The following is a 16,127-nucleotide window of genomic DNA, read 5'->3' as shown; positions in this document are numbered from 1 at the left end:
GATCCAATGTGTTCATCTCACAGATAGAGATGGGTCAGACGTTGTCAGAACCTGTCACCGCCAAAGAGACATCGGCATGTGAGAATCACCTCGTCAAAGTCGGCTCCTCATGCATGCAGGGATGGAGAATTAGTATCCTTTTTCTAATTACCCCCTCCCCCCCCCCCCCCCAAAAAAAAAAAAAAAAAAAAAAAAAAACCAAACAATTAGAAATGTGCAGAGTTCAGAAGTTTTCGTGTTTGTATTCAGTATGTAATAAGGGTACTAAGTATGGTATTAAGTGATGTTTAAAAAATGGAAAAATTTCAAATATTCAAGTTTTGAGTTTTAAAGGTGTATTGTAATGAGAACCTATTTTAATATATTTTCCTCAAAATTCCATCCTTTCTCCCCTATTTGGTGTTCATTACTAATGTACAAATTGATATCTGTTCATTCCGTGAATACACATGCCCCCTATACTTCAGTGATATGTTGGACTGTCTAACTTTTCCTCTTTTTTTTGGCTTTCACACTTATGAATGAAGAATTTGTCTTTTTCTAAATTGATTTCAGACATGTTTCATGCTAATCAAGAAATTTTGTGCAAGTCTTGAATGCTCTTCTCACAAACATGTTTCTGAAATCAAGTTTAGCAGTCACAATGCAGGGGTGTGTGTTTCATTTGACTTTTGCTCGATATGGGACACAGGTTTAAATTGTAATCTGAATGGTTAGGCCCCTGAAAGCATGATTGAGGAGGTGGAACAGCTCTTGACCTTGTATTCACTTCCGCTATGATGCATATATGTTTTATACACTGTATGTGAGATTCTGTCAAATTGTGTAGGCGTATTTAGAGCAAAATGCACAGATACGTATATGTATTGTAACACAGCTGTTTCATGGAATTTCATCATCAGTTTGCGGACGGGGAGGAGACTCCTTTCTGTTTAACTGAACGCTTGGTGACTCTGTCTACACACATATGAAAATACATTTCAGAAACATGATTTCTGATTTAAACTCTCTTGTAGTGACGAATTGTAATTTAGCAGCAGCCCATGAGTCAGAGAGCTAAAACAACCAAAACAAAACAAAACAAAACAAAGCAAAAAAAATAAAATAAAATAAAACACACGAAAGACCAACATACTACAAATCGGATTCATGTATAACCACCAATGCAAATAAAACTTTGTCATTTGATTTAACATTCATGAGTTATTAATGTCATTTTCTATAATGTGAATTACTTGTAGCTCAGAAAGAGCACTACATTTCTGTCATTGATTGTGTCTAGAAAACTGTTCATGTATATTGTTCACATGTTCCTACCGTAGATGTTTTAAAAGTGGAATGGAAACTTTTCTATCCAGTGTTGATATCAACTGTACACTCGTAAGCATTAAATTTGCTAGAGGCGACATCTATGTGGATATGCTGTATTCAGAGTTAATATGCACCATCTCACACATGGTAACCTATTTCTGTACATTGCTACAAATTGTACTACAACATCACCCAAGAGCAATCTGAGTGTGGTCATAGCCATTCTTACAATCTCTCGATGGTCACCAGGACACTAAATTCTGTGCTGTTAAACTGTCCATCAGAAATGGAGGTTTTAGCCTTAGTTGCTGTAGTAACCAACCCTGCAGTATTCTTCTACATGACCATTGATCACTCTTTGTATTCATCCTTGCATCCAACACTTTGATTAATTGAGTCGTTTGTCAGGAGTGTACGCTGTACATGTATGTTTTATTATGCCTATGATGTGTACAAGTATATTGTTGTCTGAGACTGATGTGTGATGTACAAGTAGCTACTGTACATGCCTTTCAAAACAGCTTTGAGTAGGACAGACAATGGTGCTAATGAAATTGCAGAAACGAACATGTGGCCAGTGTACTTTACTTTAAAATGCTTATTTTCGATCAGTAATGTCAGAAAAAAAGTCTAGTGGGGTGTAATTTAGTATGATGGATAGAAGTGAATATGAATTGTGAGATGTTGAATGCTAAGGAGTTTTATCACACATGTATGCATAAAACCAGGGCCCTGTTTTATGAAGAGTTATAATTGATTGTATAGTTGATTTCAATCATAAGTCTCTGGCAGCCTGTGTGTTAAGGAAATTTAAAATCAATTATAAATAAATATCTTTTGATAAAACGGGGCCCAGGGCATACAGGGTCTCTACCACTGATAAATGTCAGTTTTGTAATGACTTTAGTGGGTGGAATATTGATTTCAACAAAACTAAAGGGAGTTTGTGACAAGTAAACTGCCAGTCCACGCCATGCCATCTGTGTTCATTTTGAATCTTTCAAAGGGAGTCATATTAGATAGGCAGAATTGTAGAGATTTCATTGACAATTTGACATGAAACAATACTTGTATGGTATTGTAGATTTTCACACTCTTCTAAAAGAAACATTGGGATTGGTCATGAGTGCAAATACATGAGGAGGCAAACATATCGCCACCTCACATCACTCTCTTGGGTTTGTAAGACAAATGCATTGTACATTTGTAGAAATCATGGTGCTGGTCAATTATTCAGGTGCTACAATCCTTAAAGGGGGTATCTCACAGAGCAGCGAATGTTTAAAAGTAGCAAATCTTGAGTTTTGTCAGGGTTCATAAACAGTTGCAATCAAATTTGCAAACAGTGTTTCTTGTCGCAAAGAAATTTGGAACATATGTTCAAAGTTTCTTGTGACAGAAAAATTGTTTGAAACAACGAAAATTGTTTGCGAATTAGATTGCAACTGTTTTACAAACCTTAACATGACCTAAGATTGGCTACATTCGCAAACATTTGCCACTCAGTGAGATACCCCCTATAAACTGAGAGTCACTATTGCTAGGTTGTCACATCAGTGCAATAATTTGCTGCAAGAAAACAAAATATTCTGGGTTGATTTTATCTTAGAGAAAACAAAGGTTTGTGAAGATCTTTGTGGCCAGGTCAAAGTAGAATGTCTGAAGAATATAAATCTGGGCAACTGCCAAGACTCAGGGTCAACTTCGGAGTACATGTACCGTAGATGCCACATTTATATCTCAAGTACCATGGTACTTCCTCTGAACAAACAATGCCCATGCATTCATCCTGTTGTATTATTTGTGTGTCATACATTGTGTGTTCTGCATGGCAGTATCAGTTAAAGGGAATGTATAGACAATTTGAAGGGATGGTTTTTGTTGATTTGCACAGCAGCAGATGACATCATACAGACTATGTAAAGTATGAGTAATATTGATGTCTTTGGTAGTTCAACTTCACACACTGTTTTTTTCATTATTGTACAAAACCAGTTCTCTGGAAATTCATCAAAATCATTTTATATTGCATTGGATGAGTGGAGGAACATCTTCAGATGAAATTAGAAGACAGTTTGCAGTATCATCTTTTGCTAGTAGTTGATAACAATTAAAAAACAACAACAATAGTTTTACAATGTATCGGTCTGAGTGTTCAAGTAATCACAGAGAGAGTGTGTGGGATTTCCATACGGTGCTTGGCAGGGCGCCTGTTATATCCATTTCCAAGAAGAATCCTTAACCAGCATTTTCACTACAGATATGGAAGATGCACACACACAGCTTCTTGCAATAGACGAAGATGAGGATGCTGCTTTTTTCGCCGTGTATGATGGTCACGGAGGTCAGTCGTAAACTTATTACTGTTTCTTGACTTTTGGACACAGCATGCAGATGATAACGATGGGAGATAATACACAAGAGCAATCTGTGTATTATGCTTGCAACAAGAGAAATCCCTCTTTGTAACATGCTGATTTTCAGGATGGTGTTTGACATGTAGTCACTCCACTCACATGATTACAGCTGGTTTCAACTCATGTGCCCCAGTGTTAAAGGAATTACTCAACGACAGGTCATGTATCACATTAACTTTAATCTGAGATCCCATATTATCATGGAAAGTTAAAAGATAGTCTACTGTAAAACCAGCAATTTTTGCATGCATGAAACTTTTGCGAATATTGCAAGGATCCAAGATTTCCAAAAGCGTTTGTCTTGTGTATGCACACTGCATTGAATGCCAGTGGCTTATTCGCAAGTTTCATGCTGCCAAAAACGCTGTTGGCTCCAATTCGTGAAAGTTTCTGGTTATACAGTATCCATATCAATTGTGAACCTAAAGTCCCGTGTCAAAAAGGAAGACACACACACACACACACACACACACACACAGTGACACACACACAAATAGTGAAACGGACCAATTAAAGGTATGTGGTCATTTTCATCATTTCATTGTGACTGTTTGTCGCATTAATATCATGACAATGAAGTAACTTGTACCTGGGATTGCTGAGGGAAACCTGTTATCAGTGTATAATGTCTTTGTGCCACATTGTATACATTATACTACATACACATTGGGAAACATTAGGGTCTTGACATTAACGTAGCAGATGATTGTAGGCCAGAGTACAAGAAATTTATTATCTCTGGCTGCAGTAGTGTGCCATGGCATACCACTGATTGCAAGTACATTCTGTGCAATGTTCATACAAGTTTGGAGAGTTGGATGTACAACTGTATGCTGCTGACAGTCATATGTTCGGTTTGATTATCTTGACTGTGTCTGGTGCTGAAGTGCTGTTAGAAAAAGGGGGGGGGGAAATCGTTGAAAATAACGAGAACATGACAGGTGCAATATTACAATTAGCATCTAATGGCATGGCTAGTGGGGTAGAAAAATAGCAGAGACAAGGCCTGTGTGATTGCCAGATATATTTAGCCAGTGATCATCACAATACTCCTTTGACAAAGGTAATTGCAGTGCTGCCCAGAAATCACCATGGATACTTGCACTATTGAAGCTGTGGCAGGACAGTCATTAGCTAGACGTATAAAACTGTAAATGCTGGTGCCATTGTTGAGATCAATTCCTTCAGATTTCCAAATTTGCAGAAAAGGGTATGCAAAGAAAGTGTGAAAGAGGGTTTGTTTGCTAATAATTTTGGGAAAAAAATGAACCAAATTCTGTGTATGACTTGAAAGCGATCTGACAAAGCTTTATTTGTCGTGCAAGTACAATTTGTACAATGTAGTGTATATTTGGCAGTGCAATTGATAATGATGTCATAAGGGTATGAAGAATACAAATGAAGACGTAAGCAAATTTACTCCTTACATGCCCAGAATGAAACAGAGATCATCATTCAGGTACTAAAACAGTGATATAGTACATGCCTTCTACCAGAAAATTCAGTGAAGGTCAATGATATGGACAAAATGAACATTTTCTGTTTGTCTGGGCAACATTCAGTATGAAATTAAGACAGTTCTAGCTCATAAAACTGTGCATGCAGTTGTAGTAATTGGAGAATTAGAACATCATGAGTAAAAAGTAAAAGGCAAAGATTACCTCTCATGCCATCAAGTATTAAAGCAGTATTTGATATTGTTTGAAAGCGTGGATGCATGAGAGAAAGGTAAAAGTAACTGTCCATTTAGTGTGTGGGCAAACTTTCGTGAAAGCCAGGTTAAATGGCCACATGGAATTTCACCATCACCATTATCAGAATGAAAGCTTAAATTGATGCTAGCTAGGCCATCAAACACAGATTATGTGGGTTTTGAAGGACATGACACTTCCAATGCCACCAAGTTATCTGTGTGAAGTACAGAAGTTTGAAATGTACAATGTATGCCATATCAGTCCACACTAATACAAAATTGTGATACTTTTGTTTGCATATACAGTGTAGTGAAGATCTCAAATTCTGAAATTATTAGTGGTTTGGTTGTGCCATTCTTTTTTCTAGATAATCATGGACTGAGAGGAGAAACTTCAGTATTATGTTGAGTGACATACTCTGAAATTTTATATATTTTTTATGAGTCATATCCTGACATCACCCATCACTTTCACAGTGGAACACACTCTTACATTTGTTTTTTATGTTATTTAGTTTTGACAGAAAATGTTTGTGTGTGAAGAACATGTTATTGTGAATATGTGACACCAATGTACATTGAACAATGAAATGCAAATTCATAAAGAATGATATCTACCTCATTAACATGTGGCTCACCAGTACCAGTGCCACAAAAGCAAGTACCAAAAATGTGTGTCATATTGTAGGAATGAGTGTGTGTGAGTGTGTACATGTCTGTGTCTGTGGCAATGACATTAGTGAGATTTACTAAACCTGGACTGCATCCTAGTCTGTTTCGTAACTCAACCAATGATATCCAAAAATTCTGGCATTTTTGACCGAAACTTTAATATGTTACTGTAACATAATTTATAATTCAATAATTTATCATGATTTATAATGTAATTGTTTATAATGTAAATAATTTTCTTGTGGAATTTATATAATTCTTCTTCTGTATTCAAGGGCCAACGTCCACTAGTGTTGCTATTTGTTGGACCCTTTTACCAAATTTCTAATGTTTGTACTTTCATATTCATATTGTTCATAAGTTTGATTCTATATTTTCATGTCTTGTATTCCTGTTAATTGTATTATTATTATTGTATCCTCAATGATTGTATGAATTATCTGTGATTGTAAACTTGAACTTAAAAATTTGGTAATAAATCATTCATTCATTCATTCATTCATTCAACATTTCAGGAGCCAAGGTTGCGCAGTATGCAGGACAGCACCTCCATCGGAAGCTGGCCAACCAGTCAGCTTACAAGCGAGGAGACATCCCTGAAGCAATCAAGGAGGCGTTTCTGAAATTAGACGAGGACATGCTCAATGGTGATCCCCCAGTCAATATCTTTGTTTGTTTTGTTTCTGTAGTTTGTTTTGCGCTGGTGGTCGAGGTGTTACATTCGTACCTAGAATTGGTATTGGTCTCCAGTAGCATAAAGTGATATGAACACAGCAGTGCGTGGATAAAAGTGAAGAAGTGCCAGTGTTATGTTTTCTTGAAAGTGTCCTTTTCTTCTTTCATTAGAAGTGAAAAGAAAAACAAAACACCCTTTAAATAAAAATACTTACAGAAATATACTTTGTTGTTTGTAACCATGATATCAGGTCTTGTTCTGTCAGAGATCCTAGTTCATGGACTCAAAGGTTAATGTGGCTATAACAATGAAATATCCAGGAGATCCACATTCTGTGTTGTTTTGTAAAGATCTATTTTTGTTTTCTTCTCAGAAAGATACTTTGATTCTCACTGCTCACAATTCATCTTTGATTTTGTGAATATTCTTTACAGATGAGGCAATGAAGGATGAACTTGCTGGAACTACAGCACTTGTAGCAGTATTAAAAAACAACAAAGTTTATTGTGTAAGTATCCAAGAAGCTGTTAGCAAATATAAATTACTTTATCATGTTGTCCAATCTTGTCAGGACCAGGACCGTAACTTTAATGTTACTTAACAGATTAAAACACAAATCCTTGACCTTTTATCTGGTTTTTTCAAAGCAAAGTATTGGTGCCTGTGATCTTCACCTTGAAAAACAAAACAATACAAAACAAAACAAAACAAAACTAATTTCAGATTCCAAATCAACATTTTGCCTGCCTGCTTTGGTAGCTTGAAAAAAGAAAGAATTAACATTAGCCCTAGACCAGACTAGCAAGCATTCTGCTCAGTCAAGGCTAGACGGTTGACCCATTTTTATGCCTCCGCCATGAAGTGGTGCCAGAGGCATTATGTTTTCGGGTTGTCCGTCCGTCCGTACGTACGTCCGCGTTCGTTTACGTGATAACTTGAGTAATATTGACTTGAATTTTACTAAACTTGGTCCAAGTATAAAGTATGATGGGGCAATTACTTGATTCGATTTTGGGTGAAATCGGCCAAAGGCCAAAGGTCAAGGTCAAATCGTGAAATTGTATCCGTTTACGCGATAACTCAAGACTGGATCAAGCAAATTTCACCAAACTTTGTCCGAGGATGATGTATGATATGACATAGTTTTTGAGTGAAATTAGACAGAGGTTAAAGGTCAAAGATCAAGGTCAAATCCTGAAATTTATCTGTTTACGTGAATTTTACTAAACTTGGTCCAAGTATAAAGTATGATGGGGCAATTACTTGATTCGATTTTGGGTGAGATCGGCCAAAGGCCAAAGGTCAAGGTCAAATCGTGAAATTGTATCCGTTTACGCGATAACTCAAAACTGGATGAAGCAGCTTTCACCAAACTTGGTCCAAGGATGGTGTATGATGGGGCAATTAGTTGAGTAGATTTTAGTGACATTGGCAAGAGGTCAAAGGTCAAAAGTTCAAGGTCAATTGCTAAGAATGTTGCTATTTCCCCATTATCCATGCAATGCCCAAAGGTATTTTCTTGAAACTTAGTGTAGACATGTGCTAGTGCATAAAGATTCTCCAGAGAGAGTTTCATGTCATAAGGTCAAAGGTCAAAGGTTAGGTGAAAATGTTACAATTTCACTTTTCTCGCAAATGGTTCAATGCATCTTCATGGAACTTGGTACATACGCATGTACTGACTGGCAGGGATTATGTAGGGAATGTAGGGGTCATGGGTCAATAGTCAGGGGGTCAAAGGTCAAGGTCAACTCCTCAAAATTTTACTATTTCCCTCATATACTAGTGTATGCAATGATTGCATTATTATTTTTAAAACTTGATATATACATGTATTACCTAATGGAGACTTTCTTGGAAATTTCCAGCCAAAAGGTCAAAGGTTAATGGTCAAAGGCCAGGTTTAAATGCAAAAAAAAAAAATCTATTTTATACTGTAATTACACTCTTTCTTCATACCTTGAAAATTACTCAATGCATAAACTTATAAAAGGGTCGGTCAGAAGTCAAGTAAAATCCTGAATTCCCCAAATACATGTACCTGCACTCTTAGACAATTATAGCAAACCTAGTTCAAGGAAAGTGAACATTCAAGATATTTCTGACAAACCTGTCACTTCAATATTTTACCAGTTATTTGAAACTGTCATCACACATCATTGTGAAGACATTTTACCATACACCTATTGGGAGAATCATGCATTATGGCGGAGGCATCAGTCGCCATAGCGACATTTCTAGTTTCTTGTGTGCATCCATCTATTTTCCCAGCAGAAAATAGTGTGCATATATACTGGAGATGTTACTTATCAGATTTTATCTCAGCAAAATGAGTGAGTTTTTAGTCTGGGTAGGTATGATGTACAAAGGTTTAGTCGTACTAAGAAATTGAAATTATGTTTGTCTTGAAATCAGATGCACTACGCACAATTTTTGAGAGAAGCAGGAAGTGCATGTTGCCACAGTAACGGTATATAGTGGCATTATAAGAGAACAACCTGACGGAGAAAAATACAGCTTAAGTTTCATTGCATATTGTACTCATTCAGTTCAATAGTACGTGGGCAGGGTATTAATCACAGTCAGACATATACCAACTTACTCTTCTAAGCACTCAGATAGTGAAATTCATACTACTTGACTAGTGTAAATATAGTGTATGGTGACTCACTTGGTTACCTTCACATTGTATCAAAATCATTGCCTTTCATTTAAGAAAAAAAAAGACAGAAAGAAAAAAGAAAAACATCCTGGTATCACATTCATATTTTACTCTGTGGCAAAACTTCCTCTCCTTTGGTTGCGTCTGCGTTCACACTTGTAATTTCCTCACCCCGTTTCCTACTTTTCTCTCTGCAGGGAAATGTTGGCGACTCAAGAGGGGTCATGAGCATTAGCGGCTATGCGAAACCTCTCTCCTTCGACCACAAACCTGGCAACGAGAAAGAGAGCAAGAGAATTATCGCAGCTGGTGGGTGGGTGGAATTCAACAGAGTGAATGGTAAGTGTCTGTTGCTACCCCTTTCGTATCTTGCTTTGTTTTGGGTTTTTGCTTGTTTTCTCTCACACAGTTTGCTTTGTGTCCTTTTGTCAGTCGCAGATTCAGCTCCCATCAGCAAGGAATTAGGCAGTGCAGACTGAAAAAAGATATTATTAAAATTAGTAATTGCTTTTTATCTGTTTGTATGTCAGTGTCTCCTGGTTTTATTTTCCTTTATTAATCTCTTAATTCTTATTCATTTGTTTATTTATTTGTTTATTGATTGATTGATTGATTGATTGATTGATTGATTGATTGATTGATTTATTTATTTATTTGTTTGTTTGTTTGTTTGTTTGTTTATTTATTTATTTATTTATTCATATTTTGTTTGGTGGGGAGGGAAGCAATCACACAGCAAATGTGTATTCATCATTCTACTAACCCCTCTCATTTGTAGCAATGCTGCCTCCCAAGAAATATGAAAGTACTGTTAGCATTATTTTAAAATGTTTTCTTGCAAGTGGTGACCAAAAATTGGGGTTGGGTGAAACTTACTTAATCTTCGAAAATTGTCTTACAGTAAGATAGTCAACATGTACATAATAATAATTGTTGGAGCTTCAGTTGAAATATCATTATGTTTTGTACATAGATAAGTTCAATTAAAGTCACCAGTGGAATTCTGACATAATTTTGGAAAGATTTCCACGAGAAATTACCCTTTTAAATAGATGCAGAGTGTGAGAAGATTATTTGGAAACTGGAGTTTTAGCAAAGTCTGACAAAGGTTAAGTGGTAGCATTCACATGTAATACAGTCAAGATTAACACCAGTCATCAGACGATCTGATGGTCGACACCTGCTCGTATGTGACCATAAAATGTTAGCATGGAGCTTTATTTGCATTCAACATATCAAATATATACTCTGTATCATTGTGATGATAGCCTATGCCACGCCATTGAATGGGAAATGACTGCAGCAATGAGAACTGTTGTGTCTAGATTAAATATCGCCTCTCTCTCCTGCTGAGATCTATTTCCTTCCCTTTATTAAAAACTGAACATGACATATTTAAGCTTTCCTGAAGTTTCCACTAGGATGAGCTGTCGTGATTTCTTTCCGTCCATTGTCCATGCTGTTTGTCATCCATTGTCTGGCATTAGTTTTCAGCTTTTTTTCCCCCTGCCAGTGTCTTTTTCATCAAAATCCATTGTGAGATTTTTACCAAATGTGACAGGAACAATTCTCAGAGGTGGGGAGGGATGTAATTTAGTTGCATTATAGGCAGTGAATGAGGTTCCGATGGGAGTCATGGCGCAGCCCCCAAAAGCCTAAAGCTGTGTAATTTTCAGATCTTCTTCTCCTGATCCAGAAATAGTACAGCCAAGACACATTATTTTGAGAGGTGTAAAAAATAAATGTTGTTCATGAAAGTGGCACTGGTGACTTAACTACAAGTTTAGTCCCCTTCAGGAGTTACAAGTTGGGCAAGGAGTTAAAGGATGGTACAGTATTGGTGGAGATGAGAATTGGGCTTTTACCTTTTTGCAAAATACCAAGAAAACACTTATGAAATAGTACAGAGCATACCATTTTAAGAGGAATTCAAAGTTTATTTGATGAAAATCGGGTTTGGAATGACTGAAACATCCAAAAACAAAGTAAAACAAAGCGATCGTAATAAAAGGTGGGTTCCACACTTTATTAGAATTGCTCTGTTTTGGATATCTCAGCCATTTCAAAATCAATTTTCATCAAATAAACATTGAATTCCTCATGGAATTACATGCTCTTTCATATTTCATAGGAGGTTTCTCATTATCTCACAAAAAAATGTTAGAAACCTGAAATTAGGTCTCAACCAAAACTGTACGATCCCTTTAAATGATGGAACATTTTGTTTTCTAAGTACAGAAAGAGAGGGAGAGGAAATAAAATTCTATGAGATACTGTAAAACACAATATTTTTGTGGCATAAAATTTTCACGAATTGGAGCTGACGGCCTTTTTTGCGGCATGAAATTTTCGCGAGTTGCCTCTAACATTCAGTGCGTATAGTGTAGACAAGAACTTTCAGGTGCATTTTAATATTGCGAATCTTGGCTCGCGCAAAATTCACGAAATTGAAATGCACGCGAACATACCACGTTTTACAGTAATATTAGAGATCAGGGAAATTTTCCGTTGGTTCAAGAAATGCAAAGTTTTCTGGAGTTCCAAAAATGAGGGGAGGGGGTAGAAGCCAGGCTAGGGCAGGGCCCCAAAAGGCCAAAGCACTAGTGAATAAAATCATATTTTGAAGATGAAATAAATAGAACACCAAGTTGTAAAGAGTACCAAATTGACAATGTCCAAGTCTTTAATTTGTTATGCTGTAGCTTTGTGCTGGTTCCAAGCAAATGGCTATGGGCAGTGGGTTGGAACCGGGTTCCAGCATTGGTTAGCAATCAAGTGAGAATTTCTGGAACCAGTTTCAGTGGCAATATGGGTGGACGTCTTATCATCATATGAACCCATTAGGGTCCTTAGAGAAAACAGGGGAAAACTATTCATCATTTTCTTCAAAATATATTATCAGAAGAATATTGTCATTAGAATTACTCACTTCACTTGCTGGTGTATTGATTGGCCCAAATTTGGCCTGTTAAAAAAAAGTGAAATGAAATAATACTTAATGCTGGGGTCCGAAGCTCTATGATTCTAGATGCTCTCTCGTGCTATCTAACTCTAAGGCTTATTTTTCAACATACGATGGCAATAAGTAAGCGGGAAATACAGAACCAGGGCGGGAGAATGGGAAATTTTGCGAAAATGGGCTTTCGGCGGGAGATCTCCCGTCAAAAGCGGGAGAGTTGGAGTCTCTACATGCCCTGTATGTAAGTCCGGTATAACGAAAGGGTGTAGGTACTCGGGAGTAGTTAGTTTGTTTAGCAGTGCTTCTGTCATGTGCAGTCCCACTCTTGTATTTTGTTTTTGTGTAGTGCTAGTTATCATGGCTGAAAGAGAGTGTGTCACACAGACTTCAAGAGCTCTGTGGGAAGTATGACTTCTATGCTTGTAAAATTTAACATTTTTTATTTGATATACTGCCCAAAATTTTCCAAAGTGCAACTTTGTGCATTTCTGCCACCAAGACTTGCTATTAGGGTCATAGGCTGTTTGTCTGTATACATGTACATGAATTTTGCTGTTACCACATACTAACTACCTCCCCCCCCCCCCCTTTTTTTTTAGGGTCTTCCCATTAGTAAATGTTTGAGGTACAATTGTAAATACACCACAAAATGTGATATTCATGCAGTTGTTATCAGCAAAAAAAAAAATAATAAAAATGAATGGGACACACTGATGAAAACTTTGAGTAAGGAGTAGGTCCCTTTAACCCTTGAAGACTAGTACGGAGTTTACTCAGGAAGGTGTCTGTGGGAAAACGTGTGTTGTACATAAAGCAAAGTCAGCATGTCCTCAACAGGTTAAGAAGATCCATATCATGTCCACTACTCATGGTGGAAAGAAATCAGTATATGGGCAATTCCGCGGTTAGTAACGTTACATTTTAGGGACATTCTCATGATTTAGATTAGACTCATTTCTCTGTCTGTGGATGTGAAGTCTCATTAATGTCACCAAAGATCATTCTAGTGTAGACCTAGAACAGAGCAAAGAATTAAATCATTTCATGAATTATTTTAGAAGAAAGGTCTGCTTTTAATGCCGGTTAGTAACGTTACAAAAAAAGGACATAAAAAATTGATGGGCATCTTTGAACAAAAAGTTTGCTAAAACTGGTATAGCTTGAAATATATCAACACTTATTTTTCATTTCTAGCTTTAAGGGCAATATCTACCCCAAATATCCTTTCTCATTATAACTTTGTTTGAAAATTAAGTACAAAAATCATGGTTAGTAACGTTACGGTTAGTAACGTTACGGTTTGTCCAGTGATTACAGAATTGTGTGTTAACTCAAATCATTACATGTTTCCTCATGAGAATGCACAGTTAAAGCTAAGAAACATCAGATAAGACATGAAACTCTTATTTCAATCATCAAACTCATGCAGTATAGTACCATTGTACTTGTACATGTTAAAAAAGACTAGAAAAACAGTTTGGATGAATTACAAACTAAAAAAAAGTACCACTTTTATAGACTTGGTCAAGTGATATCCACAGTTTCATAACTTTGCCAATCACTGTTCATCATGACTCACGGTAATTCACAAAAGCAGCCTGTTTTATTGAGCAAAACAGTTAATGTGTTCCTTATCAAGAGTACCTTCAGTAAAGGGGAAAGAAATCAAAGAGCAAAAACTAATGTACCGGTATGTAGTATGTACAGTGTATGGCCAATTGTGGTGTGCGTAGTCATTGCACAATAGGAATCCAGCATAATGCAATGTTTTATATTTTTGTGAAAGTAGTTTAAGTCATGACATTAACTCAAATAGTACAGTGTATTACAACTGTAGTTGAATTCATGTTTATTCAAGTCTAAAGACATGTATTTCTTTTTTCTTTTAGACCGGTTTGAATGTCTAATCTCTGCATTGCTCTGAAAACAAAAGTCTGTTTGCTGTACCTGAAGCGTAATTACCCCTGACAAACCGTTGTATGATAATTTCAAATTGGGACAGAAAATTTGAAGTGATGGCCTCAATTGTTTTTAACACTACTTTCCACACAAAATGCTCTGCTGGCCCACAGACTCCATCAATTGCCCCTTCCCATGGGAAGTGGTTAAAAAAAAAAAAAATCGCTCAATGTGCACCTTGCGAGCCTTCTGTAGTGATGCGAATGCTGCAGACCCCCCCCCCCAACATTTCCCGCCACGATTCCGCAACGCGCAAAGATTTTGCTGCATCGTTTCATGACCTTTTTTCATTGAAGTCTCCCGCATATTTTGAGACCAAATTTGCGACGTCCGGGTACACCGTTCTGCAGTTATGTAATGTTTTGCATAAATGCATGTCAACCTGAAAACAGCTCAAATTCATGGTATCTTGTGCAAATCCATTGCAAATTGTGTTTTTTCGTTAATTTGATATTAATTAGATTGTTTCAACCTTTGACCAGTGAAATTAATCAATTGTAATGTAGATAAGCTTGAAAAAGTGCCTGCAACAAATTTTGGCAAAAAAAAAACCCAATAGAAAACAAAAGGTGAAAAAACATTAAAATACATAAGAAATTAACAAAACAATAAAAAACAAAAGAAACTGATTTTGATTTTGCTATTTTTTTTGCAAGGAAATTGTTTGATGTGTCTTGAGGAACTTTTACACAAAAATTTAGCAATTCTCCAGTCTTTTTTATGGAGTTATAGGTGAAAATATGATTTCATGGGCAAATTTGCATAATTAATTTACTAAAAAAAAAAGCCAATATCTTTTTACTGTATAACCACATAATCTTGTAGTTGACATCTGGCTCTATCATCAGGCAAAATTTTGCCAAACCAGGACCTGTCCATTGGAGTCTTATTCACTTATTTCATGGTTAGTAACGTTACAATACACACAGGCTGTGGTTAGTAACGTTACATGGTTAGTAACGTTACACATTTTGACTGCTGTTATTTCTAACTTCTATAATGATTAGTAATACTTATTTTTATATTTCAATTAGTCATTGGACACAGCAGGAAAAATTGAAATATCATCATTCATGGACACTTTATACTCTCTGGAGGTAAATAATTTCACTTTTTGGTTAGTAACGTTACATGACTGTCCGATGGTTGGGGAAATGCACACATGTTTGCATTTTGAAGACATGTAAGTCGATTTTACTTAATCTATGCATGAAAGCACTGCATTGCCTCTATGAATTCAATATTTGTGGCTAGAAAATGGCATTTAACTTGACTAGCTATCTTCTTTACCATTAAGGAGATTTTGCTGATGAAATTCAATCTGAAAGATTACTTGTTCAAAATTGGTGAATTCAATACCTAAAACTATCAAGATACCCTGAAAAATAGTTTTTCCTGAATTATCAATGTGTTCTTTCTGAAGTCAAACACAAAAATCACGGAAAAAAACAAATTGAAATTTTATGGTCATGTCCCTCTAACTGCGGAATTGCCCATATGGTTACCCATGGATGATCACACAGTAGATCTCACTATGTAAATGTTGGGAGAATATGTACAAGGGGCCACGTAGTGGTCTTGGAGTAGGGATTCTTTGAGTCAAAACACAGCTAATTTTGATAATCATCATCCCATCCAGACATTGTACAAGAAAGTTATATGAGTGTAGCTACCTGCACATGTAAAGAATGAAAATCATTCATTAGATGCATTGAGAAGTAGTTGCAATTTAGTCAAGATCATACCATAGAGGGGCACCAACGCAAGGTTGAATCAAG

At 36.4% G+C, this 16,127-nt stretch overlaps 1 protein-coding gene across 1 annotated transcript in view; it reads left to right on the top strand.

Moving 5' to 3' along the window:
- LOC139714443 (probable protein phosphatase 2C T23F11.1) overlaps positions 1-16,127 on the top strand; it is a 38,170-nt gene that overhangs the window by 13,872 nt on the left and 8,171 nt on the right. Inside the window, exons 2-6 of the mRNA XM_071626149.1 lie at positions 24-132; positions 3,572-3,655; positions 6,609-6,740; positions 7,204-7,277; positions 9,629-9,770. Coding sequence (XP_071482250.1) covers positions 30-132; positions 3,572-3,655; positions 6,609-6,740; positions 7,204-7,277; positions 9,629-9,770 — 535 coding nt within the window. The 5' untranslated portion in view covers positions 24-29. The remainder of the gene's footprint in view (positions 1-23; positions 133-3,571; positions 3,656-6,608; positions 6,741-7,203; positions 7,278-9,628; positions 9,771-16,127) is intronic.

Source organism: Diadema antillarum, unplaced genomic scaffold, assembly GCF_040938485.1.
Source record: "Diadema antillarum isolate AM-2024a unplaced genomic scaffold, OU_Dant_1.0 seq00002275_RagTag, whole genome shotgun sequence".
NCBI lineage: Eukaryota > Metazoa > Echinodermata > Echinoidea > Diadematoida > Diadematidae > Diadema > Diadema antillarum.
This window is presented reverse-complemented; position numbering and strand designations above follow the sequence as displayed.